Here is a 24,534-nt window from a genome sequence, read left to right on the forward strand (position 1 = left end):
ATGTCACGAGCGTGGGGGGTCTCAGTAGCTGCATACCCACACGTCACGAGGGTGGGATGTCTCGGGAGCTGTGCACCCATGTCACGAGCGTAGGGTGGTCTCAGCAGCCAGGTGCTGGCATGTCACGAGGCGGGGGGGGGTCTCAGCGGCCGTGCACCCCTGTGTCACGAGGCCGGGGCAGCTGGGCTCTCAGCGGCCGTGGGCGCACGTGTCACGAGCACGTGTGGCCTCAGCTCTCGGCCGCCCTGTGCCCACGTATCGTGAACGTGCCAGACCCCAGCAGCCGCCCACCCACGTGTCACGAGCACGGGGGGTCTCTACAGCCCTGTGCACATGTAGCACGAGCGTGCAAGGTCTCAGCCAGCCTTCCTTGTCCCCCCACCCCCTGCGGGCACTGGGCTCTGTAGCCGGCCACTGTCCCCAGGGATCTGGCAGGCTGTCCCCATGCTGTCCCGGGGAGGCTGAGTGTCCCCGGCCGCGGCGCCGTGTCCTCCCCTGCCCCTGCCACCCCCGGGGAGGCCCCAAGGCCGGCGGTGACCTCTGTCCCCGGCCAAGGCTGGCTGCTGGTGCCCATGTCATCACGTGGAGCGGGCACCAGCGGGGCCACCGGAGCCACCCGAGCCGAGCTGGGAGCTGGGAGCAGCCGCAGCGCTGGACGGTGGGATGGATGGACGGACGGACAGGTGGGCAGGGGGAGGGCTGGGGGCTGGGGGGCCCACCGGGACCTCCGCCCCGGACAGCCAGCTGGTGGGTGCCCCGGGTGCTAGTGGGGACTGAGGTCCCACTGCTGGGGGGCCAGGGTGACCCCGTCCCGCCTGGACAGGTGTCCTTGTCCCCATGTCCTGGGCCCAGGTGGCCCAGTTGCAGGCATCCCTGTCCCAGGTGGCCCTGTTCCCAGTCTCCCTATCCCAGGTGTCCCAGTCCCAAGTTTCCCATTCCCACAGGTCCCAGTCCCAAGTGTTCTTGTTTGCAGTGTCCCTGTCCCATCTGTTCCAGTCTCAGGTGACCCTGTTCCCAGTCTCCCTATCCTAGGTGACCCAGCTGTCCCAGTCCCATACTTCCTTATCCCAGGTGCGCCAGTCCCACATGTCCCATTCCTGTGGGGACTCGGGTGTCCCCGTTCCAGGTGTCCCAGTCCCAGATCTCCCAGTCCCAGGTGTCCCTGTCCCACATATCCCAGTCCAACATATTCCAGTCCCAGGTGTCCAAGCCCCACTTGTCCTTGTTCCCAGTGTCCTTGCCCAAGGTGACCCAGGTGTCCCCATCCCAAATGTCCCAGTCCCAGCTGTCCCAGTCCCCATGTCTGGCTGTGACCAAGGGTACCCCAGAGTCGTGCCCAGCAGGGGGGGACACCCCCACCCAAAGCACCCCTTGGTGCTGGGTCCCAGCAGTGCCAGGGGACAGGGATCCCCAGCAGCCACCGCTGTGCCCACAGGGCTGGACTGGGCGCAGGGTGGACGTGGGTGGGAGCAGGCATGGATGCAGGGTGATTCCAGAGTGGGAGCAGGTTTTTTTCGAGGGCTGCATGGGGGTACAGGTTTGGGGGGACAGTGGGTGCAGGTGTGGGTGCAAGTTTGAGTGCAGGATGAGTCTAGGGTGGGTGCAAGGTGGGTGCATGGGGTTTTTTGAGGAAGTGCATGGCAGGTGCAGGTTTGGGGGGGTGGGGGATGCAGATTGGGTGCATGGTGGATGCAGGGCTGGATGTAGGCATGGATGCAAAATGAGTCCAGGGTGGGTGCAGGTTTTTTCTGGGGGGATGCACGGGGGGTACAGGTTTAGGGTGTTTAGTGGCTGCAGGGCAGCCCACCCCCACGCTCCCCATCCCACCCCCCACCCCCACTCCCTGTCTGCTCCCCACAGCAGCAGCATGTGGCTGGGAGCCCCCCTGGAGCAGCTGCCCACCCCCAGCGTTGACCCTGGACCAGGCAACAGTGCGACGCAATGCCGAGCGCATGCAGGAGCGCTGCCGGGCCCTTGGCCTCCGCCTGCGCCCCCATGTCAAAACCCACAAGACACTGTGAGTGTGCCCCTCAAAACCCCCCACCGCTATCCCCCATCCTCTCCCTCAGCACTGCTCAACCTGCCCCCCAGCATCCTCCTAGCAACCCTCACCTTCTACAGCAGCAGCCTCCCAGTATCCCCCCAGCATCCTCCCAGCACCCCCTCAGCATCCCCCATCATTCCTCCGGCATCCTCCCAACATCCTTCCGAGCATCCCCCTTCCTTCTCCATGCCTTCCAACTTCACCCCCAGTATCCTTCCAGTACCCCAGTATACCTCCAGCAACTTTCCCAGCACCCCTCATCCTCCCCCCAGCATCCTCCCCGTATCCCTCCCAACATCCCCCCCATCCCCTCCAGCACCACTCAGCACCCCCTATCACCCCCTCACCCCCACCCCCCCCCCAGAGAAGGTGCCGAGCTGGCAACAGGTGGCACCCGCCGAGGCATCGTGGTCTCCACCTTGGCCGAAGCCCGGTTTTTCGCGGCGGGGGGCTTCGATGACATCCTCTACGCCTACCCGCTGCCAGGGGGGCGGCTGGAGGAGTGTGCCGCCCTGGCCCAGCGCCTCCAGGCCTTCCAGCTCCTCCTCGACAGCCCCCAGGCCCTGGCCCTCCTGCGCCAGCACCCACTGCCCCCCGGCAAGCGCTGGCTCGTCTGGCTGAAGCTCGACTGCGGGAATGGCAGGGGTAGGTGACCCCCTGCCCCACCAAAAGCAGCCCCCCGTGAAACCCCACTAGCGCCTGGGGTGTGTTGGGGTGGGGGGAGGCATTGATGGGGCATCACGTGTCTTCTCCAAGGGTGTTTTCACCCCAGGATGCTCTGGGAGGTGGGATGTGCCATGGCCCCCCCCCAGCCCCATCTCAACCAGGACAGGACATTTGAAGCCCCCACCCACCCCCAAAGTCATTCTTTGAGGAGGTTCCATTGGGTAGGGATGCCCCACGTCCCTCAAAGCCCCCAGAACCACCATCTCTAGCAGGATGGGGCACCTAAACCCCTCCCCCCCCCCCCAAAGTCACTTTTCAAAGATGCTCCATAGCAAAGGATGCCCCATGTCAGTCCATGATCTCAACCAGGATGGGGCATTGCAGACCCCCCCAGAAGTCACTGTTCAAGGTTGCTCTGTGGGGAGGGGTGCCCCGTGTCCCCCCAGCAGCTCCATCAGGATGGGGTATTTAACCCCCTGCCCCCCAAAGTCATTATTCAAGGATGTGCCATGGGGTAGAGGTGCCCCAAAGCCCCTGTGGTGGGACACCCACCCCTCCCGAAACCCTATTTTCTCTTCCTTACCCCCCCACTGTGCTCCATGGAGGGTGATGCCCCACATCCCCCCACCCCACAATCCCCCATCCCCACCCCACCCCAGCACAGGCCCCCAGAGCCCCCCCAGCACCCCTGAGCCATGCCTGGACTGTCCCCCTGGCTGGCAGCCGGCGTGCGGCCCACGGACCCCGCTGCCATGGCGCTGGCACGGGCCATCGCCCAGGACGCTCCAGAGGAGGTGACACTGGTGGGGGTCTACGCTCACTGTGGGGACACCTACGGCTGCCGTGATGTCCCAGCCATCCAATCCATCGCCCGGGCCACCACCGCCGCTGTTCTCGACTTCGTCACCGCGTGAGTGTCCCAAACCCAGGCATGGGCAGGGTTAAGGGAATTTTCTTTTTTTTTTTTTTTTTTTTTTTTAATGGGTGTGTCAAGCTGACCACCATGGGGTGTAGGTGCCCCCCTCCCCCCAGCCTATAAAACCCCGGTGGCTGGTTGTAAATGCAAATCACCCCCATAAAAGGGGGCCCTACAAAGCCCCCCGGGGTGCTGGAGGAGGATGCTGGTGGTTCCGGTCAACTTTGATGTGGCTTTGGTGGCAGGTTGTGACCTGTGTCATTGTTCCCCTCCCCAACTTTGTCACCCTTTTGTCCCAGAGAGGTTTTACATCCTGGAGGGAATTGCTGCTGGATGGTTCCTGCTGGGGGGGGGGGGGGGGGGGCACTGGGGTCCCTTGGGACCCCCAACACCCCTGCTCAGGGACATGGTCCCTGGGGATCTCCAGCCCCACCCCAGCTGGTTGTGGCCCTGTTTCTCAATGGGGAAACTGAGGCACACAAGGAAACCTGCTGCCCTCCCAGCTCCCACCCCACCCCCAAAGTTGGGGGGGGCAGCTCTGCCACATCTGGGGCTAGTTCCAAACACATCTGGGGGGGTCCCAGGCATATCTGGGAGTGCCCTGGCACATCTGGGGGGCTCCTGTGCACATCTGTGGGTGCACTGACACAGAGGGGGGGGTGCCTTGGAACATTTGTGGATGTTTTAACACATCTGGGGAGATTTCCAGCTCATATGGGGGGATCTCAGGCACATCTGGGGATGCCAGGCCACATCTGGGGGTGGTCCCAGGCACATCGGGAGGGGCGCTCTGGCATATCTGGGGGGGTTACCTGCCTTGAGTGTTTGAGGAGGCTCCCTATTGCATCTGGCTGGCATCTGGGCACATCTGGCAGGCTCCACAGTACATTTTTGGGTCTTCCTGGCACATTGCGGGGGGGTGTCTGCCACATCTGGATGGCTTCCATAAACATTTTGGGGGGCTTCCTGGTACATCTGGGACTCCCTGAGGCATCAGCTCTGGTCCTGATCTCCATGGTGCCCAGGGGTGATGGACCCACCTCCTCATGCTCCGGCAGCACCCAGGAGTGATGGATCCACCTCTGCTCCTGCTCCTGTGCAGGAATTGTGCCTGGGGTGAGGGACCCACCTCTGATCTTGTTCCACATGGTGTCTGAGGTTGAGGGACCCACCTCTGGTCCTGCTCCCATGGTACCTGGGGTGCCATGCTCAGAGGGTCCCCATGTGCTGGCAGGCTGCGGCAGGCAGGGGTGTCATGTCCCCAGGCCACCATCGGCTCCACACCGTCCTGCAGCCACCCGGTGCCGGAGATGGCCCAGCTCACCGAGCTCCACCCGGGCAACTACCTCTTCTATGGTGAGTGGATTGGGACCCCCCCATTCCCCAACAATGGTGTGACACACACCCCAGGGTGGGCTGCACCCCAAACCTGAGCTGAGTACCCTTTTCTCCCAGACCTTCAGCAGACCCTGCTGGGTTCCTGTCACCTGGAGGAGGTGGCCATCCGTGTCCTCACCAGGGTCATCGGTCACTACCCGCACCGCAACCAGCTGCTGGTGGACTGTGGGTGGGCGGCCCTCAGCCTCCACGGCCGCGACCAGGTGCCCATGGGCTGCGCCGCCATCGAGGGGCACCCCCAGCTCAGGTGGGCACCAGGGCAGGGGCATGGGGGGGGACACACATGGGTGGGGACGTGATGCCATGTCCCTGCAGGCTGGTGGGACTGACGCAGGAGCACGGCCAGGTGGAAGCCATCAATGGACAGTTGGATTTTGAGCGCTTCCCGCTGGGCAGCGTCTTGGCTCTCATCCCCTTCCATGTGAGTACCCGCCCTGCTGTGCCACGCTGTGCCACGCGGTACCATGTCGTGTTGTGCTGTACCGTGCCGCAGCCCCTCGGCTCAGCACCCCTCCCCGCTGCAGGCCTGTGCCACCGCCGCCATGCACCCCGTCTACTACGTCCACGCCGTGGGGAAGGTGGTGGAGCTCTGGCACCCTGTCCGCGGCTGGTAGGGAGGAGAGCGGGGAGCTGTCGGGGTGCTGCGCCCACACCGAGACCCTGCGCCTGTGCCAAGACCCTGCGTCCATGCTAGGGTGCTGCACCCACTCCGAGGCCATGCAACCACGCTGGGGTGCTGTGCCCACGCCAAGGTCCTGTGCCTGCACCGAGGTCTTGCACCTATGCCAAGACCCTCCACCTGTGCTGGGGTGCCGCACCCACTCAGAGACTCTGCACCCACGCCAAGACTGTGCAGCCATGCTGGGGTCCTGCACCCATGCTGAGCCCATGCACCCACGCTAGGGTCCTGCACCCATGTCAGGGTGCTGCACCCACACCGCGGTCCTGCATCATGCCAGGGTGCTGCACCCATATGGAGACCCTGCACCCATGCCAGGGTGTTGGACCCATGCTAAGACCCTGCAACCACACTGGACCTGCATCCAGGTGGGGTGCTGTACCCCACGAACCCCTGCACCCATACCAGGGTGCTGTGCTCACACCGAGGCATCGCTCCCATGCTGGGGTGCTGCACCCGTGCCAGGGTCCAGCACCCACGCCAGGACTGCGCAGCCACGCTGGGTCCCGCACCCATGTGGAGACCCTGCAACCACACCGGGCCAGCACCCACCTGGAGTGCTGCCCCCGCACCCCTGCAGGGTGCTGCACCCATCCCGGCGCCAATAAAGCTGCTTCTCCCACCTCCAGGCATTTTCGCCGCCGGGGCAGGGAGGGGACAGGCAGGGGGGGAACACCGTCCCCCCGGTCGCAGCGTGACCGGGCGAAAGCGACCCCCTCCGGCCCAGTTTGGCCCAGTCCCGTCCCAGTCGGGCCGGTGTGGGCCGGGGGAGCGGCGGCGGGACGCGAACTTGAGACCCCCGGGAGCGCCCCCCTCCACTACCACCGGCACCGCCGAGCCGGGGGGGCGGAGCTACACGATAAGCCCCGCCCCACCGCCCCGCCCGCAGCCAATAGCGGAGCTCCCCGCCCGTCCCGTCCCGCGGCGGGCCGCGCCCAGCCCAGCCGAGCGGAGCCGAGCGGAGCCGAGCGCGGCCGGACCGGACCGAGCGGAGGCGAACGGCGGCGGAGCGGGGCCGAGCGGTGCCGGGTCGGTTCGGGTCAGATCGGAGCGGCTCGGCCCGGGGCGGGGGGGCCCGGCTGCCCCCGCTCCGCCCCGCCGCGGCGCCTTTGTCCCGCCCGGGCTGCTGCGCTCGGGCTGGGGGCGCGGGTGGTGCTGTGCGCCGTGTGTGTCATTCGGGTTTGGTTTGTTTAATTTTATTTTGTTTTGTTTTGTTTTAGTTTTATTTTATTTTGTTTTGTTTTATTTTGGGGTTTTTTTGTTGTAGTTTGGTTTAGTTTGGTTTGATTTATTTGATTTTATTTTGGCTTATTTTCGTTTATTTCATTTTTATATATTTTTCTTTCATTTTATTTTATTTGTATTTTATTTTACTTTCTTTAATCCTGTTCGTATCCTATCTCACTTTATTTCATACTTTTCCCGTTATTTCCCTTTTTATCTCCCTTCATTTCCCCTTATTTCCCTTCATTTCCCCTTATTTCCCTTCATTTCCCCTTATTTCCCTTCATTTCATTTTATTTCGGTTTATTTCGTTTCAATGTATTTTATTTCATGTTTCTTTTTTGGTTCTACTCGCTTACCCTATGTTTATTCGCTTTCTTCGTTTTATTTAGTTTATTATTGCTTTTGCTATTTCTTTTCCCTTTATTCCCCTCCCCCCCCCCCCGCCCCCCCGCAGCGGGAGCTCAGGGGGCCCCGGGCCAGGGGGCACTTGGGGGTCTCGGGGGGGCAGTTCGGGGTCCCGGGGGGGCAGAGCAGGGTTTGGGGACAGTTGGGGGGTCCCGGGGGGGCAGTTCGGGGTCCCGAGGGTTACACAGCGGGGTTTGGGGGGCGGGGGGGGGGGCGAGGGGCACAGTGAGGGTTTGGGGTGACCGTTGGGGGGGGGCGGGGGTTTCGCAGCGGGGCTTGGGGGGCAGTTGGGGTGTCCCGGGAGGGGCAGTTGGGGGTCCCGGGTGTAACAGTCGGTTTTGGGGGGCAGTGGGGGCTCCGGGCAGCTGAGGCAGCCCCCGCTGTGCCGCAGGGGCTGGGGGCTGCAGGAGCGGGAGGATGACGGCGGGGGGGTGCTGCACCCCCTGCCCCGCCGGCTTCGGCACCACTGAGCCCTGTGGCCGCGCTGACACCCACTGCCAGCCCTGCACCCACAGTGAGTACCCCCTCCCCCACACCCCCCGCACCCACAGTGAGTACCCCCCCCGAACCCCCCGCACCCACAGTGAGTACCCCCTCCCCCACACCCCCCGCACCCACAGTGAGTACCCCCCCCCGCACCCCCCGCACCCACAGTGAGTACCCCCCTCCCCCACACCCCCCGCACCCACAGTGAGTACCCCCCCCCGCACCCCCCGCACCCACAGTGAGTACCCCCCTCCCCCCACACCCCCCACACCCACAGTGAGTACCCTCTCCCCCGGCACCCACACAGCACCCACTCTGCACCCACTCTCCCCCCAGCACCCCCTTAGAACCCCTCCCACCCAGTGCCCCCCCAGCACCCACCACCCACACCCAGTATACTGCCCCTCAGAACTGCCCCCACCCAACACCGCCCATCACTCCCCCCAGCACCCCCCTCCCCCACTCAGCCCCCCCCGCGCACCCGGGGGACACGGCTGTTACCCCTCCTGGGCACAGTGGGGGGGGGCTCACTGGGGTGGGGGTGGGGGGTGGGGCAGCTGTGCCTCAGTTTCCCCCACGTGTGGCTCTGGGGTGCTGTGCACCATGGAAGGGGGGGCACAGAAAATTGGGGTGCATTGGGGACACCCCCCACCCCACCCCAACATATTTAAGGTCCCCTCCCCCCGAACCACCTGCAAGGGGAAACTGAGGCAAGGGTGGAGAATAGCCAGGGCTCCTCTAACCTTTTTTTTTTGGGGGGGGGCACCCCTTATTCTTACAGGTGAGAACCTGGAGGGCGCAGACATGGAGCCAGTGACAGGGGACCCCCGTGTCACCCCCACCTTGGTGCCACCGCCACCCGAGGCCGGCGGCAAGGACATCATCCCTGTCTACTGCTCCCTCCTGGCCGCCGTGGTGGTGGGACTCCTCGCCTACGTGGCCTTCAAGTGGTAGGTGGGGGGGGTCACGGGGCGGGGGGGCAGCACCCTGCCCCCCCCGGGTGACACCCCTGTCCCGGGGCAGCTGGCACACGTGTAGGCAGAAGCAGCAGCTGGCCAAGGCACGGGCAGGGGATGTGGGGACAGTGCCTGAGGGCGAGAAGCTACAGGGTGACAGCGGGGTCTTCCTCGACACCCCCAGCCTGCAGGAGCCCCCCCAGCACGGTGAGCACCCACCCCCGCCACGTGCTTGGGGCGTCCGTGGGGGGGCGGAGGGGGATGTCCCTGATGTCATCAGGATGGGGGGGGGGGGGGGTGTGGGGTGTCAGGGGTCGTCTGTCCCTGGGGACCTGGTGGGTTGGGGACCTGGTGGGTCAGGGAGCTCTAGGGAGCACCCGGGGGGGGATGGTGGTGCCACCATGGCCAGGGAGCACCCAAAAGGGGTTGGGGTCACCTGTGTCCTGGGAAGCGCCCACATGGGGTCGGGGGGCACCCAAACGGGGGTCGGGGGGCACCCAAACGGGGGTTGGGGAGCACCCAAATGGGGGTCGGGGGGCACCCACAGCCCAGAGAGCACCCAAAGGGGGGTCGGGGGGCACCCAAAGGGGGGTCGGGGAGCACCCACAGCCCAAATAACGCCCAAACGAGGGTCGGGGGGCACCGACACCCCGGGGAGCACCCAGCGGGGGTCGGGGAGCACCCACAGCCCGGGGGGCGCCCAGCCCCCCCAGCCGGGTGCCGACCGTGCCCCCCGCAGCGCCCCCGGCCGCCCCCGCGCAGGGCCCGGTGCCGCCGCAGCGGCGGGAGGAGCTGGAGCGGCTGCTGGAGCGGGGCGGGCCCGGGGGCGACTGGCGCGGCCTGGCCGCTCGCCTGGGCTTCGGGCCCGACGCCATCGGCGCCTTCGCCCGCAGCCGGGCGCCCGCCCGCGCCCTGCTCAGCGCCTGGGCCGGGGCCGAGGGCGCCACGCCGGAGGCCTTGTGCCAGGCCCTTGCCGCCATCGGCCGCCACGACGCTGCGCGGCGCTTGGTGGCACCCGGGGACGCCACCTCTGCCCTGTGACCGCCACGGCCCCCCGGGGGGCTCGCTGCCCGCGCCCCACTGCGTCGTGCCTCTGTAAAGCGAGGGTGTGCTGGGGGGCATTAAACGTGTCATCATGTGTCACCAGGGGCGTGTCCTCAGGTGTCTGTGTCACCAGAACCGCGTGTCCCAGGGGTGTCCCCACACGTGTGTCACCAGGGCATATGTCCCTGGGTGTCCATGTACCCCCACAATCTGTGTCCTCAGGTGTCTGTGTCACCAGAACCACATGTCCCTGGGTGTCCATGTGTCCCCACGCACATGTGTCACCAGAACTACATGTCCCTGGGTGTCCATGTGTCCCCATGATCTGTGTCCTCGGGTGTCTGTGTCACCAGTACTGTGTGTCCCTGGGTGGCTGTGTGTCCCTGGGTGGCCATGTGTCCCCACGATCTGTGTCCTTGGGTGTCCATGTATCACCAGAACACACGTCCCTGTGATCCGTGTCCTTGGGTGTCCATGTATCACCAAGACGTGTGTCCTTGGGTGTTCGTGTATCTCCACAAGCATGTGTCCCCAGGTTGTGTGCCCACAAGTGTGTGTCACCAGGATGTGTGTCTTTGGGTTTCCATGTGCCACCAGGACACACATCCTCAGGTGTCCCTGTTACCAAGATGAGTGTCCCTGGGTGTCTGTGTGTCCCCAGAAGCACATCTCCCTGGGATGTGTGACCGTGGGTGTCCATGTGTCCCCATAAGTGCGTATCCCTGGGATGTGTCCTCAAGTGTCCATGTGTCATCAGGACATGTGCCCTTGGGTGTTCATGTGTCTCCAAAATGTGTGTCCTTGGGTGTCCCTGAGATGTGTGTCCTCAGGTGTCCATGTGTCCCCACAAGTGTGTGTCCCTGGGATGTGTGACTTTGGGTGTCCATGTTACCAAGATATGCATGTCTGTGCGTCCCCAGGGTGTCTGTCCCCAGATGTCTGTGTCACCCCACAAGCACTTTCATGGGGACATGTGTCCACAGGCATCCATGTGCGTCCCCAAGAGCATCACTGGGATGTGTGTCCTCAGGTGTCCATGTGTCCTCCCACAAGCGTGTCCCCAGGCATCCGTGTGTCCCCACGCATGTCCCACACCCATCCCCATAAGGACCTCAGGGGGGTGTGGGTGGCCCTGGGTGGGTGGGTGACTCCCCAAAAGACCCCAAGGCAGGTGGCACGGGGGGACACTGCATGATGGAAAAGAACCAGTTTAACCCCAAAACATGCGTAGGCACCCCAACACCCGCCCCACAGAGGTTCAGGGCTCATGAGGATGCCGAGTGACAGGGGGTCCCCAAGCGAGAGGGGACGGGCCAACGTGCCAGGCCACCGTGTCTCTACCAGTGCCACCACCAGGTCCCCTCGGCCACCCCCCTGGCCCTGCCAAACCTCTTTCGGGGCCGGGTCCAGTGTTGATTTTTTCTCATTTTTCTTTTTATTTTTTTTTTTTTTTTTTTTTTTTTTACATAAAAAGTTCCGTAAAAATTGGATAAAGTAAAATGATTTAAGCAGTAAAATCAATCTTATCAACATAGCATGAGGCCTGCCAGAAATCCAGGGGCAGCCCCGCTCTGCAATATTTACATGGAAACAGATTAAACCTCGCAGAACCAAAAATAAAACCAAGGAAACAACCGGGGGGGGGTGGGCGGGAAAGAAAAAACAATAACCCCAAAACTATCCTTACAAATTGTTCCCGTGGTATCGACACAACTTGGGCTAAAAGAAAAAAAAAAAAAAAAAGAACAAAACAAAAAAAACCCAAATTATCAATATATTCACATATATGTTAAAATATAATACAGAGCTTGGTGACACACGGGGGGTGCACACCGCCAGCACCGCGGGGGGGGGCAGCCGGCGAAGCCTCGCGTCGCACAGCCCGGGTTTTCCTCTGCATTGCCCCGGCAGCACAAACCGCCTCACGCCATAAGGAACAAAGTTTATTTTCTTTTTTTTTTTTTCCTTTTTTTTTTTAAAAAAAATAATAAATTCACAGGTTGGTGGTTTAAAACCGCGAATCCTGGTATTCCAAGGTTTGGCTGCACCCGGCATCGCTGGGGTGGTGGTGGGGGTTACTCCAGGTCCGTGTCCTCTTTGGGTTTGTAGATGGCCCCAAATTTCTGCATGTACTTCTTGATGTACTCCTTCGTCTTGTGCTTCACGTTCTCGTTGCACTCCAGATCCTCCGGGTTCTTGCAGTATTTCAGCTCCTTGTTCATGACGCCATGAGTCAGCTGCAGGGGACAGGTGCGGCCAGGAATACCCACCATTATTCCCAGTATTCTCAGTCTTGGGGATTCTCCAAGCTATTTTGCTATTATTCCCCAAATCCTTGCTATTGTTCCCCTAATACCTGCTATTACTCCCCAAATATTCCCCAAGCTATTTTGCTGTTATTCCCAAATACTCCCAAAGCTATTTTCCTGTTATTGCTTAAATATTCCCCAAATACTTCCTGTTATTCCCCAAACATTCCCCAAATATTGGCTATTATTATTCCCCAACTATTTCCTAAGCTGTTTTGCTATAATTCCCCAAAGATTTGCCATTTTCCCCCAACTATTTCCTATTATTCCCCAAACAATTTTGCTATTATTCCCCAACTATTTGCTACCATTCCCCAAATATTTGCTATTATTCCCCAAATATTTGCTATTATAGCCCAACTATTACCCAAGCTATTTTTGTTCCTATTTCCCAAATATTTACTATTATTCCCCAAATAGCCCCAGTATTTGCCGTCACTTCCCAAGCTGTTTTGCTTTTACTCCCCAAATACTCCCTATTATTCCTCAACTACTTCCCAAGCTATTTTGCTATTTTTTCCCAAATATTCCCCAAACAATTTTGCTCTTATTCCCCAATTACTCCCCCACTATTTGCTGCGATTCCCCACGGACCAGCTCTTGTTCCCCCAAGATTGCCCTTTCTCTGCCCCATCTGAGCCGGCAGCCGGGGCGCTGCAGTCCCCCCTTCCCCGGGTCCAGAGGGGATGTCCCCAGCCGTGCCACCGCTGTCACCTTGCGTGCCAGGTGTTTGAAGTCCTCCGTGGTGGTGATGCGCCCCACCTTGCAGTCGGGTTTGCGGTAGGGGTTCAGGCACTGCACTATGAACTGCGACATCTGCGGGAGAGGAGACCCAGATCCAGCCCTGCCCTCGCTCACCAGCCCCGCCGCCCCTTCCCAGGGGCACCCCAGCACCCCGAGCAGCGGGTGCCCCATGACAGTGTCACCTGCGTGGGACAATGAGCCCCAGCACCCCACACCAGTGTCCCCCTCGGACATGTCACTGGGGTGGGACAGTGAAAAACCCCGCAGGGCACTGGGGAAACTCACTTCTTTCCTGAACACTTCCTTGCTCTTCTTGGCCAGCTCGCTGGACGTGTCTGCTTCCGCTGTCTTGGGCTTCTTGGAAGACTGGAGAGAGGGGGAAAAAAAGGATGCTGTATGCTCCCTGGGGCAATCCCTTGCTCAGTCCCTGTCCCCACCTTGGGGACAGCAGTCCCACCACCCAGCCCTGTCCTACAGCCAGGTGGGCAGCACACACTTCCCAGCCCAGTGCCAGCACACTTAGCCCAGTCCCGGTGAGCGGAATTCCCAGCCTGATGCTGGCACGCTCCCCAGCCTGGTCCTGGCAAGCTTCCCAGCCCAGGCCTGGTGCACTCCCCACCCCAATCCCACCAGCCTTCTCAGCCTGCTCCCAGTGCGCTTCCGAGCCCAGTGCTGGAATGCTTCCCAGCCCAACACCGGCACGCTCCCCACCCCAAACCAGGCACACTCCCCAGGCTGGTCCCAGCACTTCCCAGCCCAGTGCCAGTGTGCTTCCCAGCCTGATGCCAGCATGCTCCTCACCCCAATCCCACCACGCTTCCCAACCTCATCCTGGTGAGCTTCCCAGCCCAGCACTGGCACGTTCCCCACCCTGACCCTGGCACACTTCCTAGCCCAGTCCTGGTGTGCTCCCCCAGCGCTTCCCAGCCTGGTCCTGGGACACTCTCCAGCCCAATTCCAGAGGGCTTCCCAGTCTGATCCCAGCACACTCCTCAGCCCAGTTCCAGAGTGCTTCCCAGTCTGATCCGGGCACACTTGCTGGCACACTCCAGCCACACTGCTGGGCTGGGAAGGCACAGCTCCTGGGGAGGCATGGAACCACTCCTCGCTCATTTTCTTTGGAAAAAAAGCTGGAAAAAGGGCATGAGCTGGTCCTGGGGAAGTCAGGCTGGTTTGGAGGGGAGGGCCAGCCCTGCAGTGGGGTCTTTAGCTGGAGGTGAGGCAGGAAGAAAGCTGAGGTTCCCCCCTCCCCATTTATTTCACCCATGTCCAAGCCTTATCACCAGCACAACGATGACTCACAGGGATGGACCCAGCACGGCTGGACCCCCGGGTCAGGGGGGGCACTGTCCCAGCCTTGCTCTGGCGGCTGTTTGAGCCAAGCTCGTTTACTCAGCCCATTAAACCAGGCGCTCGGTGGCAGCTACCGACTGCGGCAGAACCGTCCCTGCTGGAGCCGCCTGCCCGGTGTGCCGGCACACTGGCACGCCATCAGCCCTCATGCTGAAAGCACTGCGAGGGCTGGGACCCCACTGGTGAGCGTTTACAACAGGTTCTCTTTAGCTACAGGTGATCACTGAAGGATAAAGGGAATTCTATAGGAATTTCTGGCTGTTCCCCTAAGTACTAATCCCACAGAGCACAAGCACCAGCTGATCTAATTTGTTGCTGATATTAACAGAGTAGAAACTGCACCCACTGCATCCCTTCACCACCAGCTCAACACCTACCTCCCCCGCACTCCCACCCATCCCTATGGGCTTTGCCTTCAAGGCCTGTGACCTCCTCAGAGTCTAAGAGAGCAAACAGCCGCATCTCTCCTCCAGTGCTTTATCAGGAGAGGTTTGGGTACCGCGAGTTATCACAACTTGGATTTTAAAGATGGGGAGCGCAAAAAGGCTTGTTAAAGGCTTGCAAAGCTGGAGGGAGATCTGCCCTCTCCTTCTGCTCTTTAGAAGTGCCCTGCTATTTCTTTTAATTGAAAAAACTCAGTTTTTTGAAGTATTGAACACTGGAAAAAGCAGGAGCCATCCCATCCCTTTCAAACCCCACAGACACGCCTGGCCGAGGCTGGAGGGCAGAGCTGCAAAATCCCATAAGCAAAGCGAAGTGGGACTTAGATCAGCCCCCCACAGGGAAGTTTTATGGCTGGGGGCTGTCCCGAGCAAGCGCTGGTGCGTCTCTGGGCTGGCCACACATCAAAGCTCACCGCTCCCTGCCCACAGCTCAGGGACTGACATCAAAAGGCCAGTGATGGGGAGCAGATGGCTCCCTGCTGGCTCCCGGCGCGGCTCCGGCACCATGGTGTCACCAAGCCCTGCCACCTTCCATCACCAAGCCCTTCTCCACCACCACCACCCCAGCATCTCCAGCACACCCCAATTCCTCTTAATTCCCCGAGCCCGCACAAGAAAGGAGTATTTTCTACATGGGTCAGTTTGGTAACAACAGGATTTTAACGTAGCCCTCAGAGGATGTCATAAACTATCAGCGCTAATTAGCTTGCCCCAGTAGAGCCAAGGACAGGTCTGGAGTTTGCAGGGAAGCGCTGTAAATACCAAATAAAGAGGTGTGTAAATAAATGTGTAAAGGAAGTAAATGCAAAAATAAAGCTTACCTGGTCGGGTTAAGCCTGGGGCTAAATGCTCCTGGGATTTTGAGCTCCATCGCTTCCCCCCCGACCGTGGGAGCCACCTGGGCTGTGGGGGTGACTTGGAAGGGGGAAAACGGCACTTTTTGGGGACCGGAGCAAGGACAGGCCAAACACCAGATGCCCACCAAGCTGCTGCCCCAGCATAGGCAGTGCTGCCAGCACCAGGCAACCAGCACCGCCTGGCAGCTCATGTGAAATCCTGCTCCTCTCGGCCACAGCATGCAGAGTGGGGGGAAAACCAGTGCCAAAATTTGTAGGGGAAAAATGAGTAGACACAGAAACTGTATTTCTAAGCTACTACTTGTGCAAAGATGCTGATTTCTCCTCATGTTAAAATTAATCTTTAACATTAAAACTTCCTTATCAAAGGGCTTTAGCCTGCATTGACATGACCACAGCGCTTCCCCCATAGCTCCTCCAAAATGCTCCTGTAATTCAAAGCCATGCTGCCTGCCAGGAAACCTGTAACACAGGAAAAGACCCCCAAAATGGTGGTATTCACATTTATCAGCCTTGCTGCTTTATGCAAAAACCCTCCAGAGAAGAGGTGAGGATGGAGAAGCCAGCAGATGCTGTTAGGGGAAAATCAGCCTGGGATGGGGTGATGGTGGGAGGGGAGCAAGAAGCCAAATGCGCTGGGAAATTCGGAGGAGCCTGTGCAGGGGGGACAACAAAATCCTCCAGCAGCATGGGATAAGGCTGCTGGAATCTGCTCCACTGATACTGGCTTTTCCATGCTCTCCGCAGGGTACCAATAAGCAGAGACACAAACACATCCGTGCAATAAATCCGGGCTTTTTCCATCTTAAAAGAACACCAAAACTTTGGCATCCAGCCCCATGCCAGTGCCAGCCTCCCTGAGCACTCTGCCAGGCCACTCTCTCATGAAACCCCTCTTCCAAGGGGAAAAGCAGGTTTAAAAATGTGCTTTAAAGGGAAATAGCAAGCGTGGCTTCGAATGCCTTTCCATCAAAATCACTATACTGGTGTGCGAGCCCCAGGCAACCTCACCCACTGCTGACACCAGCCACAGCAACAGCAGCCATGCCGGGGCTTTGAGGGTATCAGGAAGGGAGCAGATGATGCTCCGAAGCATGTTGAACACACTCCGGAGGAAATAAAATACCCCAGTCGCTGCCGATGCAAGTGTTTCGCCAGGACGAGCGGTGCCTCGTGGCTGGGGAACACCAGGAATAGCACAGCAGCTGTCGGATGGCCAGAGCCGTGATGCCAGCGGGTTTAATCCCTCTTGGAAAAGGTGCAGGGTGGGGAGGAGGAGGGTAAAAAAATCCAAGGAATGTGGTTACAATTTCAGGGTGGAAGCATCACTATGGAGGCGGTGGTGAGCGAGCTATGACCATGGGGGAATTCAATGTTATTTCCATGACAGGGAAAAACCCAACCTTCAGGCCATCCTGGCCAAGAAGAAAAAGATTTAAAGCTCTAAAGTGAGTAAGAACCACATCACCGTAAGGTCAGCCAAAGCTGCATGGCCGCTATTAATTTAGGAACGAGGTATTGATGGCTTCAGAGAAGTTTTGCACTTGAAAATAGGGCTTTTGGGGTTTGAGTGAGCACTGAAAACCGGCAGAAACAGCCAGCTCATGTCTGCTCTGAGGTGAAGCCTGTCAAGCATCACCCCAGTCCTCGGCATCTCTTTTATCCCAGAGGTTTTGAATCTGGCATGTAAATGCCTGCCCGCATTTACAGAAGCATCTTTCCTAGCTGTTCCCTCTGCAGTCGCAGGCACCACCGAGACCCTCAGTCCATGGGGAAAAGACTCCCGGGGTGCAAAGCACCAGCACAACTATATCAGAAGAGCCCAACCTTCTTCTCAGCATCTCATTCTCATTACAAGGACGTTTCTCTATCTCCAGACTGGTCCACACCACTAAGCCTTACCTCATACAGCTAGAGCAGCAAACCCTCCATGGGGATGCAGTTTATGGCTATTCCAGATGAACAAACCTCGCCTTAAAGCCTAAAATGAAGGTCTGTTTGATAAATAGGTTCTCGCGTCTCGCTCTGCATGCCGGTATCCTTCAACAGCAATCTGCAACCCGAATCCAGAAGCAACATGCAAGCGCAGATGAACTGGGATCAACCCAAGGCAAACACAGGGCAAGCCCTTCCCATCCAAGCCCAACGCGCTGTAGAAAACGGGCAAATTAGAAATATTTTTCTTTCAGCCTGAGTCATCTGGAATGTTCACAAAGCTGCACGAGGTCAGTTTTTATGTTTTTGCTGAGCACAATAAAGGGAGTTCTCAGCCAGAGCAGCACAAGGTCGCTGCATGGTACTGAACCTGTAGCTCACCTAAGGGATCCAGTGAGCCCCAGTGAGCCCAGGACACTTGTGTGTTTATGAATCCTCCCAGTGCCATGATTATTTGCTCCTTTGCCCACTGAGGATCCAACCAGAACCACAGGGGATGCCAGCAGGGTACCCATGATGCTGACCCAGGCACAAAATATCATTTAAAAAGCTTTTCTGGATTCCTCTGCAGAAGTAAAGACTCCCTGGCTGAGCAGTTTGTGCCAGGTCTTAGTGAATTTTCTAATTAACTTTTTTCACAGGGAGAGAAACATTTGTAAATAATACAGTTTAACTGAACTCGCCAGGAATCCCGGCTGAAGTACTCAAGGGGTGTGACAGGGATTGGGTTAACACTTGGGATCCTGTGAAACACATGCGAAATGTGATCGCAGCACATTGGGATGTTCCTGGGCACTGCAGGACAGACAACACCTTCAGTACCTACAGCAAAATTAGTACCGGGTATGTGGGCATCACCCAAGCATCGAGAGAATTGCTCCTGAAGAGTTATAACCCAACAAACCTTTCTCCCTGCAGCTCTCCTCTCTTCTTTTTAGAGAATCAGGAAGGTATACAGGGTGATTTATCTACAGGGGCTCAGCAGCTGCTGCTTGGACTCTGCCCTCCCTGCTTTGCAAGAGCTGGCAGAGCTGGAAACACACACCGATGGCAGACATATCCCCAGGGGGGCTCAGCCAAGTCCCCTCCCACAGAACGCTGAGGTGGCTGTGGCCACAGAGGGACCTAACTGAAAATCAAGTCCCATTTGGAGAGCAGCTCCATCCTCACAGGCATTAACCTTTGACAGCAGGAGCGGTGGAGATTCTGCAGCATTCACCAGGAAAGCAGAAAGGCAGCTGGTGGTGGAAGCAACACAGAGCTCCCAGCTCTTCTACTGCCACACTTAGTTTTTCCTATTTCAGTGATATCCCCCTTCCTGCCCCCTTTTTTTGGCCAGTTATAAGGTCATCTCCACACATGAGGCTGCAGTAATGCTTGGCATCCAGGGCAGAACACCAGCCGCCCCCAGAAAGCCTGTGTTCATCCAAGCCGCGGTCAGCACAGCTCGGGAGGTAACCAAAGGTACACTGGGGTCTTTACCAAGCCAGCACCCAGAAGGACGAGGAGGTGAGAGCATCACAAAAATCTCTGCTTGAGTATTTGTCACCAGGGCTAAACCTGGCAGCAACAAGGGGAAGCTGCTCTTCAGCAGCTACCAGGCAGCGCAGCGTATTTCATCAGGTGTTCCAGAGTGGCAAGAAAAGAACAACTTAACTCTGTTAATCCCCTACCACTATTAAAAAGCACAAAAAGAGTGGTCCTATGGTCAGTACAGCCACTACAGCATATCTTGGGTCACTGTCATTCCCCCAAGTCCATACCGACCTCAGCAACAGCCCTGGCGTTCGCTGCTCCTGCCCTGAAGGACAAGATTATCCGTGTGGTCTGCCAGAGATGTTAAGCGGTTTCCCTCGCTGACCCCACACTTACCTTCATGGGGTTTTCATCATATGTTGGGGTCCCGAGGTCCATTTCAGCTTCATGTTCAAGGCTGGCATCGTCCCCTGGGCTGTCCCAGGTAGGAGGGTCCCACTGGGTTTGCCTGGAGGAAGACAGAGAGACAGAGGACCATCACCCTCTTAAAAATAACTAGTACCTGCTTATCGATTGTCCCATCAGCAGGAACACCTGGTCTGCACTGACCACCAAAACCCTTAACACGGGTGTAATGCATGGCCCTATCTTGCTGTTCATGAGTTTGAGTAGGCTTCTAAGTCGGAGAAGGCTAAAGCCAAGCAAGAACTCAAAAAAGGGAATTCACACTTCCCATCACTGCTGACGCTCAACGTGGGATTAAGGGAAGTTTATCCCAGGCATGAAATAAAGAAGGTCAGTGATTCTGGCGTGGAAAGATGGGAGCAATCACAGCGGAGTGGCTGGGGAAGGTGCTGTTTCATGCAGAGCGAGGGTCAGCCCTAGACACCTCAAAGCCAAGTGCTCAGCCATCGAGGAAAGGACGCAGATCAAAGATCCTGAGAAAGGCCACAGGAAGGAGCAAGAGCTTGAAGGGATGCCACGAGGCTCATCTCATCCATACACTAGAAGAGGCTAAACACAGGGCTAGAGCTCTGCTTGGCTCACTGCACATGGGAAGAAGCCACCAGAGCCTGCCTGCATGGGCTTGTCAGGCCAATGCTCAGAGAAGAGCCCCGCTGTGCTCAAACCAGGGAAGGATGGGAAGAACTGGTCTGCATTTCCTCAAGGCTGGAAGAGGGGAGTGGGAAGCCATCAGCATCCAAGGGCAAATACAGGACAGTGCCAGGGAGGAAACACCATTGACCAGGGGAGGAACACAACTAGGAGAAATCAGGGCCAAGAGGACAGACCGCTGCCTTTGCAGGACTAGGGCAAGTATGGGACTCTCCATCAGGTGAGAGGACTCAGTCACAAACAGGCTAAACAAGAGGGATGCAAAGGACAGCTCCCCAGACCTCATTAGATTTGGAGGTGACCTAAAATGGCAACTATTTGCCATCTCTTGACTCTTGTGTGAAGCCAGGATGTGTGCTCTTCAGCTCAATACAAAGAAATCCTGAAAGCCTGCATCAAAAGAAGCCGCTGGTTTGAATTTCTGGAGGTTTCTGACCTGTATCAGAAACCCTGTCCCACTTCAGGGCTTTTTACTTTTCAGGACATGCTAGGGGGAAGCATGAAAGTCTTATTTCAACAAGCCCCCAGGTGCTTCACCATGCTACTTGATTCTCCAGATACTGCTGAATATCCCTGAGCTTGGACCACTATTAATTTGATTGCCAAGTAGAACAAAATATTTAAATAAGAAGACCTAACAAGTAAGATTTCCTTTCCTGTATTGGCCCCATTCTGTTGGAAGATACACAGTTAAAAGAAGAACTGAAAGAAATCTTCCAGCATGTGTTCCTTGAAAAAGTTCAAGATTAATTATATTCAATTAGTGGCTTCTCATGTAGTTGCAGAAGATGCACAGAAGAGGCATTCCTTGCCAAGGGGGAAGGCTCAGCTGCGTCTCTTCGTCTCATTGCAAGACTTCCAAACCACAGCACAAATCACGAATTCCTGCTCGGCTGTTTTCTTTTCCTTCCTGGGGTTTGAAGCTCTCCTGCTCTGCTGTTGGTGCAACTCTGGATGTGTAAGGCAGCGAAAGAAGTCCAAACAGGGGACTGAAAAGGTCAACTGATGCAAAGAAATGTGTGCAAGTAACAGTAACTGATATCAAGACAGTCAGGACATGTAACAAAATACTCAGGTGTAACCTTTTAGAGAGGTGGATCCCCACAGAGACCTCACATGGAGTTTGAAAGTTAAAAAAAATAATAATTGTTTTCGTAAGTCTAAAATCCATGATATAAATTTTATATGAATTCATAGGTAATGATCAAAAAACTCGGTACCTTCCAAAACTGATCACAAAGGTGTGAGGAAAACACTGGGAAACTATTTCTTGCTTTAGAACAGACCAGAGGTCTGAAGGCAGAAAAAACGAGGGTGAGAAGACAAACCCTTTGATGCCACATGCCGCAGATCCCAGCGGATCCCTGAGGCATCAAAGACCTCCTGTTCATACAGCACACCCGCTGCAACGCTCGCACACGCGTTAAACCTCCACAGAGCGGGGTTATCTGCCTGGCACTGCCGTCAGAGCCCCATGGATCTTTCAGAGCATGAAGGGCAGACGCGGTCTCTCTCTACCTGTTAATTCTGCTGCTATTTCAGCACCGCGTGGGGCACCTCATATTCAGGCAGAGCGATGAACGTGTCAAAGGATTTAAATCCGACTTGACTAAGATGCTGGGGAGAAATATGTTGCTTTGATGAGATTTTTATTTTTTTGCAATCAGATCGTCAGAAGCGGAGCTCCTCACCACCGTGTTATCACAGCGGGTTACAACTCAATGCACGGCTGGAGTCACTGTTCACAAGGAAATCGAGTGCTATCACTGCACTTCTGCTTGCAGAAAACAGGGCTCCATCCCTGGGCCACATTTTCGGGGGTGAAGGAGAGGTTTTGAGCAATCTCAGCCTCCCACCCACCCAGCTTATGAGCAGCACCCTGCTGGGTACAGGCTTTGCAGTGCCTAATGAGACTCTGAGGGCTGAACATGCATTTCTCTTCCACCCAATTCCTTCACTTGAGCCATCAAACTCCAGCCCTGATGCAGCCATCACGCCCACTTTGTTACCACGCTCACCTCGTTATCATGCTTACCTTGTTACCACGTGGTAGTAGTAGATCTTCCCCTCTGGATCTCGGGCTGTTTTCCAGTTAGGTGGGAGGACAATTGTTTTGGGTTTTGGAGGGGATGGTGGAGGCAAGTCCAGGAGGTTATTGGTCACCACAAGCTCTGGCTGAAAATAGCACAGAACAGGTGTAGAGAAAGACGTGAGCGGTCGTGAGAGTGCTCAGGGCAACCCTGACACCTCTTCCCCCCATGACAATGACTTTGGTGAAGGTAAAACTTAAAAATTACATTAGTGTTGGCCCAAGAAGTAGGGGACAGGATCTTCCCCTAGTTCTTCATCAGATACCCCAAGCACCCACTCAACCACACCCTGAGCCTGCAATACAGCCGCTTTACCACCCCTGCTCTTAAATCCTCTGTAGTGGATGCCAAAGCCACCATTTCTGATGGAGAGGCTTCAGCAGCAAAAGCAGTCATGGAGTTCCTACACACCCACCCATATGCAGCCTTCTCAGATGTGCCGGCAGAAAGCCCTGAACACAAGATCTGGGCTCAAATCCCACCAAAACACATCCGATGCACACATCCAGCCTGAAAAGCAGCATCCTGAAGGATACCAGCATGCTGCTGCATGTGAAAGTCCTCTGGCTGGTACCACCAATGCTTTCACAGCATCCAGAAGCCACGGGGAATCACGCAAACCCAAAGCAGATGCAGATGAACACTCCCCATCCCGTCTGACCCACCAAGCCTTACCTGCTGGATGGGCTGAGGCTGCCCAGCTGTGACAATTGTAGTTACTGCTGTCGGTGGCTGCACAATGACTCCCTGCGGATGAGCTGTGTAAATCTGTTGGCCTTGGATGTACTGGAGACCTGGCTGGGCATAACTCTGAAATGGAGCACAGAGAATCACAAGTCAGCTTGCTTTAGCAAAAAGCCCTTCACTGGAGGACACAGTACAGTTTCCCTTACTGGGAATCAAATCATGGAGGCCAAAAGAGGATTACAGTCATCGAGGACTAGTAGAAGATAACATCCAAACCAAACAGCAATAACCACTGACTGAGGCGGGGTTCAAGCAAACAATCTTGGCCGATTTGCTGTCCCCGGAGTCGTACAATTGCCTATGTCTCGGTTTTTGGAAGAACTAGGCATCGGCAAGATGCTGAATACCAATATCCTTGTTAATGAAGACAAAGCACAAGGAGAAACCACTTTAGCATAGTCATTTGGAGCTCCAGACTGAGCCTGATGGAAGGGGACATGTAATTCAGAGAAAACCGATAAAGAAAGCTGATCTGTTGGGGTTTTTGTTTGGTTTAAGCTGGTAGCTCCAGACTCTGCTTCTAAAAGCCAATGGAAGGCAAACTCACAGCCCTGCATTTTACTGCTTACTTGGTCAATGACAGTGGAAGCTCTTATGCAGAAATCCCATTCACTGGAATCAACAATCAAAAAACCAACTTAACTTCTATAAACAGGTTACAAATAATCTCTGTAAGCTGTAAACTCCTGCTTGGTTCCAACAACTACAGCATTTGTACATGGAAAATACCCTACTTAAATGTGCTTTTCTCATACCCTTGCATGGGAAGTCATCAGAGAAGTGCTACTGCAGCTTAGTATCAGAGCAAAGCAGGATGCTCTAACATTAAGAGCACTAGCAAAGAGTGAGCAAATAAAGTGGTTTTCCCAGCTGCAGGCTGGTACCCTTCGTTTTGTGGGTGTTTTCACGCCATGCCTTGTCTGAAATAGAAATTACCTGTACAATCGGTGGGGTCGTTTGTGAGTAGGGAGATGTCACACCATAAACGGTCTGACAGGTCTGTCCTTGGTAATATATGGCTGGTTGAGACTGGGCTGGCGAGTACTGCTGTTGTACTGCTACAGTCTGCTGGCTGGAATCCCAAACCCCGTAGCTCTGACTCTGCACTGGTCCCGGTGCAGCCACGGGCAGGACGGCCACATTGGGTTCTTGATGGACCACGGTGTCGCTTTGTGCTACATACTGTGGAGTCGTAACCTCCATCGTCGTTGCTACATGTTGGACTACTGGTACCGGCTGAGGAGTAGTTAGGGTTGGTTCTACTGTGTGCCCAACCAAGGTCTGTGGGTGTTCATATGCTGCTGTCGAGCACATCGAATCCATGGTGGGCGTGGGCAGCAGAACTTTTCCAGCGTTGGGGTTGCTGGGATCTACATAGGCTTGCATGGGGTAGCCAGGCGGGTAGCCGATAAAGCTGTGGTGGGGCGTGCCGTAGCCCATGGAGTCGTAGGGCAGGGGGGATGTCATCCCCAGGTTTTGCAGTTGCTGTTGCTGTTTCTGGGCTTCCCGCTGGGCAACCTCCTGTTCAAACAGCTTCCTGCGCTCCTCTGTGGACAGCTTGTTGCGATCCTTAAGCCGGGCTTTCTTCTTCGAAGATGCTGGTGTGTCATACCTGGGAGAGGATGAAAAGAGAAGGTTTCGTG

General features: G+C 57.0%; 3 protein-coding genes across 3 annotated transcripts in view; 2 read left to right on the forward strand and 1 right to left on the reverse strand.

Annotated features, from left to right (window-relative positions):
- The first annotated feature begins 1,862 nt into the window (after positions 1 to 1,862).
- LOC130147816 (D-serine dehydratase-like) lies at positions 1,863 to 6,325 on the forward strand. The gene is given in 8 exon segments (XM_056335539.1): positions 1,863 to 1,903; positions 1,905 to 2,017; positions 2,409 to 2,689; positions 3,434 to 3,620; positions 4,861 to 4,982; positions 5,082 to 5,271; positions 5,340 to 5,445; positions 5,549 to 6,325. Coding segments are annotated over 8 exon segments (1,125 nt in total). The 5' UTR covers positions 1,863 to 1,867; the 3' UTR covers positions 5,639 to 6,325.
- Positions 6,326 to 7,732: 1,407 nt separating this feature from the next.
- On the forward strand, positions 7,733 to 9,920 carry LOC130147817 (death domain-containing membrane protein NRADD-like). The gene is made up of 4 exons (XM_056335540.1): positions 7,733 to 7,849; positions 8,603 to 8,771; positions 8,845 to 8,984; positions 9,517 to 9,920. Exons 1-4 carry the CDS (start codon positions 7,753 to 7,755, stop codon positions 9,816 to 9,818), a joined length of 708 nt encoding a protein of 235 aa, XP_056191515.1. The 5' UTR covers positions 7,733 to 7,752; the 3' UTR covers positions 9,819 to 9,920.
- A 1,831-nt stretch (positions 9,921 to 11,751) lies between these two features.
- SETD2 (SET domain containing 2, histone lysine methyltransferase) overlaps positions 11,752 to 24,534 on the reverse strand; it is a 66,313-nt gene continuing 53,530 nt past the window's right edge. Inside the window, exons 15-21 of the mRNA XM_056338460.1 lie at positions 23,828 to 24,503; positions 22,820 to 22,954; positions 22,090 to 22,229; positions 19,335 to 19,446; positions 13,160 to 13,240; positions 12,845 to 12,946; positions 11,752 to 12,058 (exon numbers count right to left, since the gene is read on the reverse strand). Of these exons, the coding sequence (XP_056194435.1) occupies positions 11,897 to 12,058; positions 12,845 to 12,946; positions 13,160 to 13,240; positions 19,335 to 19,446; positions 22,090 to 22,229; positions 22,820 to 22,954; positions 23,828 to 24,503 (1,408 nt within the window). The 3' untranslated portion in view covers positions 11,752 to 11,896. The remainder of the gene's footprint in view (positions 12,059 to 12,844; positions 12,947 to 13,159; positions 13,241 to 19,334; positions 19,447 to 22,089; positions 22,230 to 22,819; positions 22,955 to 23,827; positions 24,504 to 24,534) is intronic.

Source organism: Falco biarmicus, chromosome 4, assembly GCF_023638135.1.
Source record: "Falco biarmicus isolate bFalBia1 chromosome 4, bFalBia1.pri, whole genome shotgun sequence".
NCBI lineage: Eukaryota > Metazoa > Chordata > Aves > Falconiformes > Falconidae > Falco > Falco biarmicus.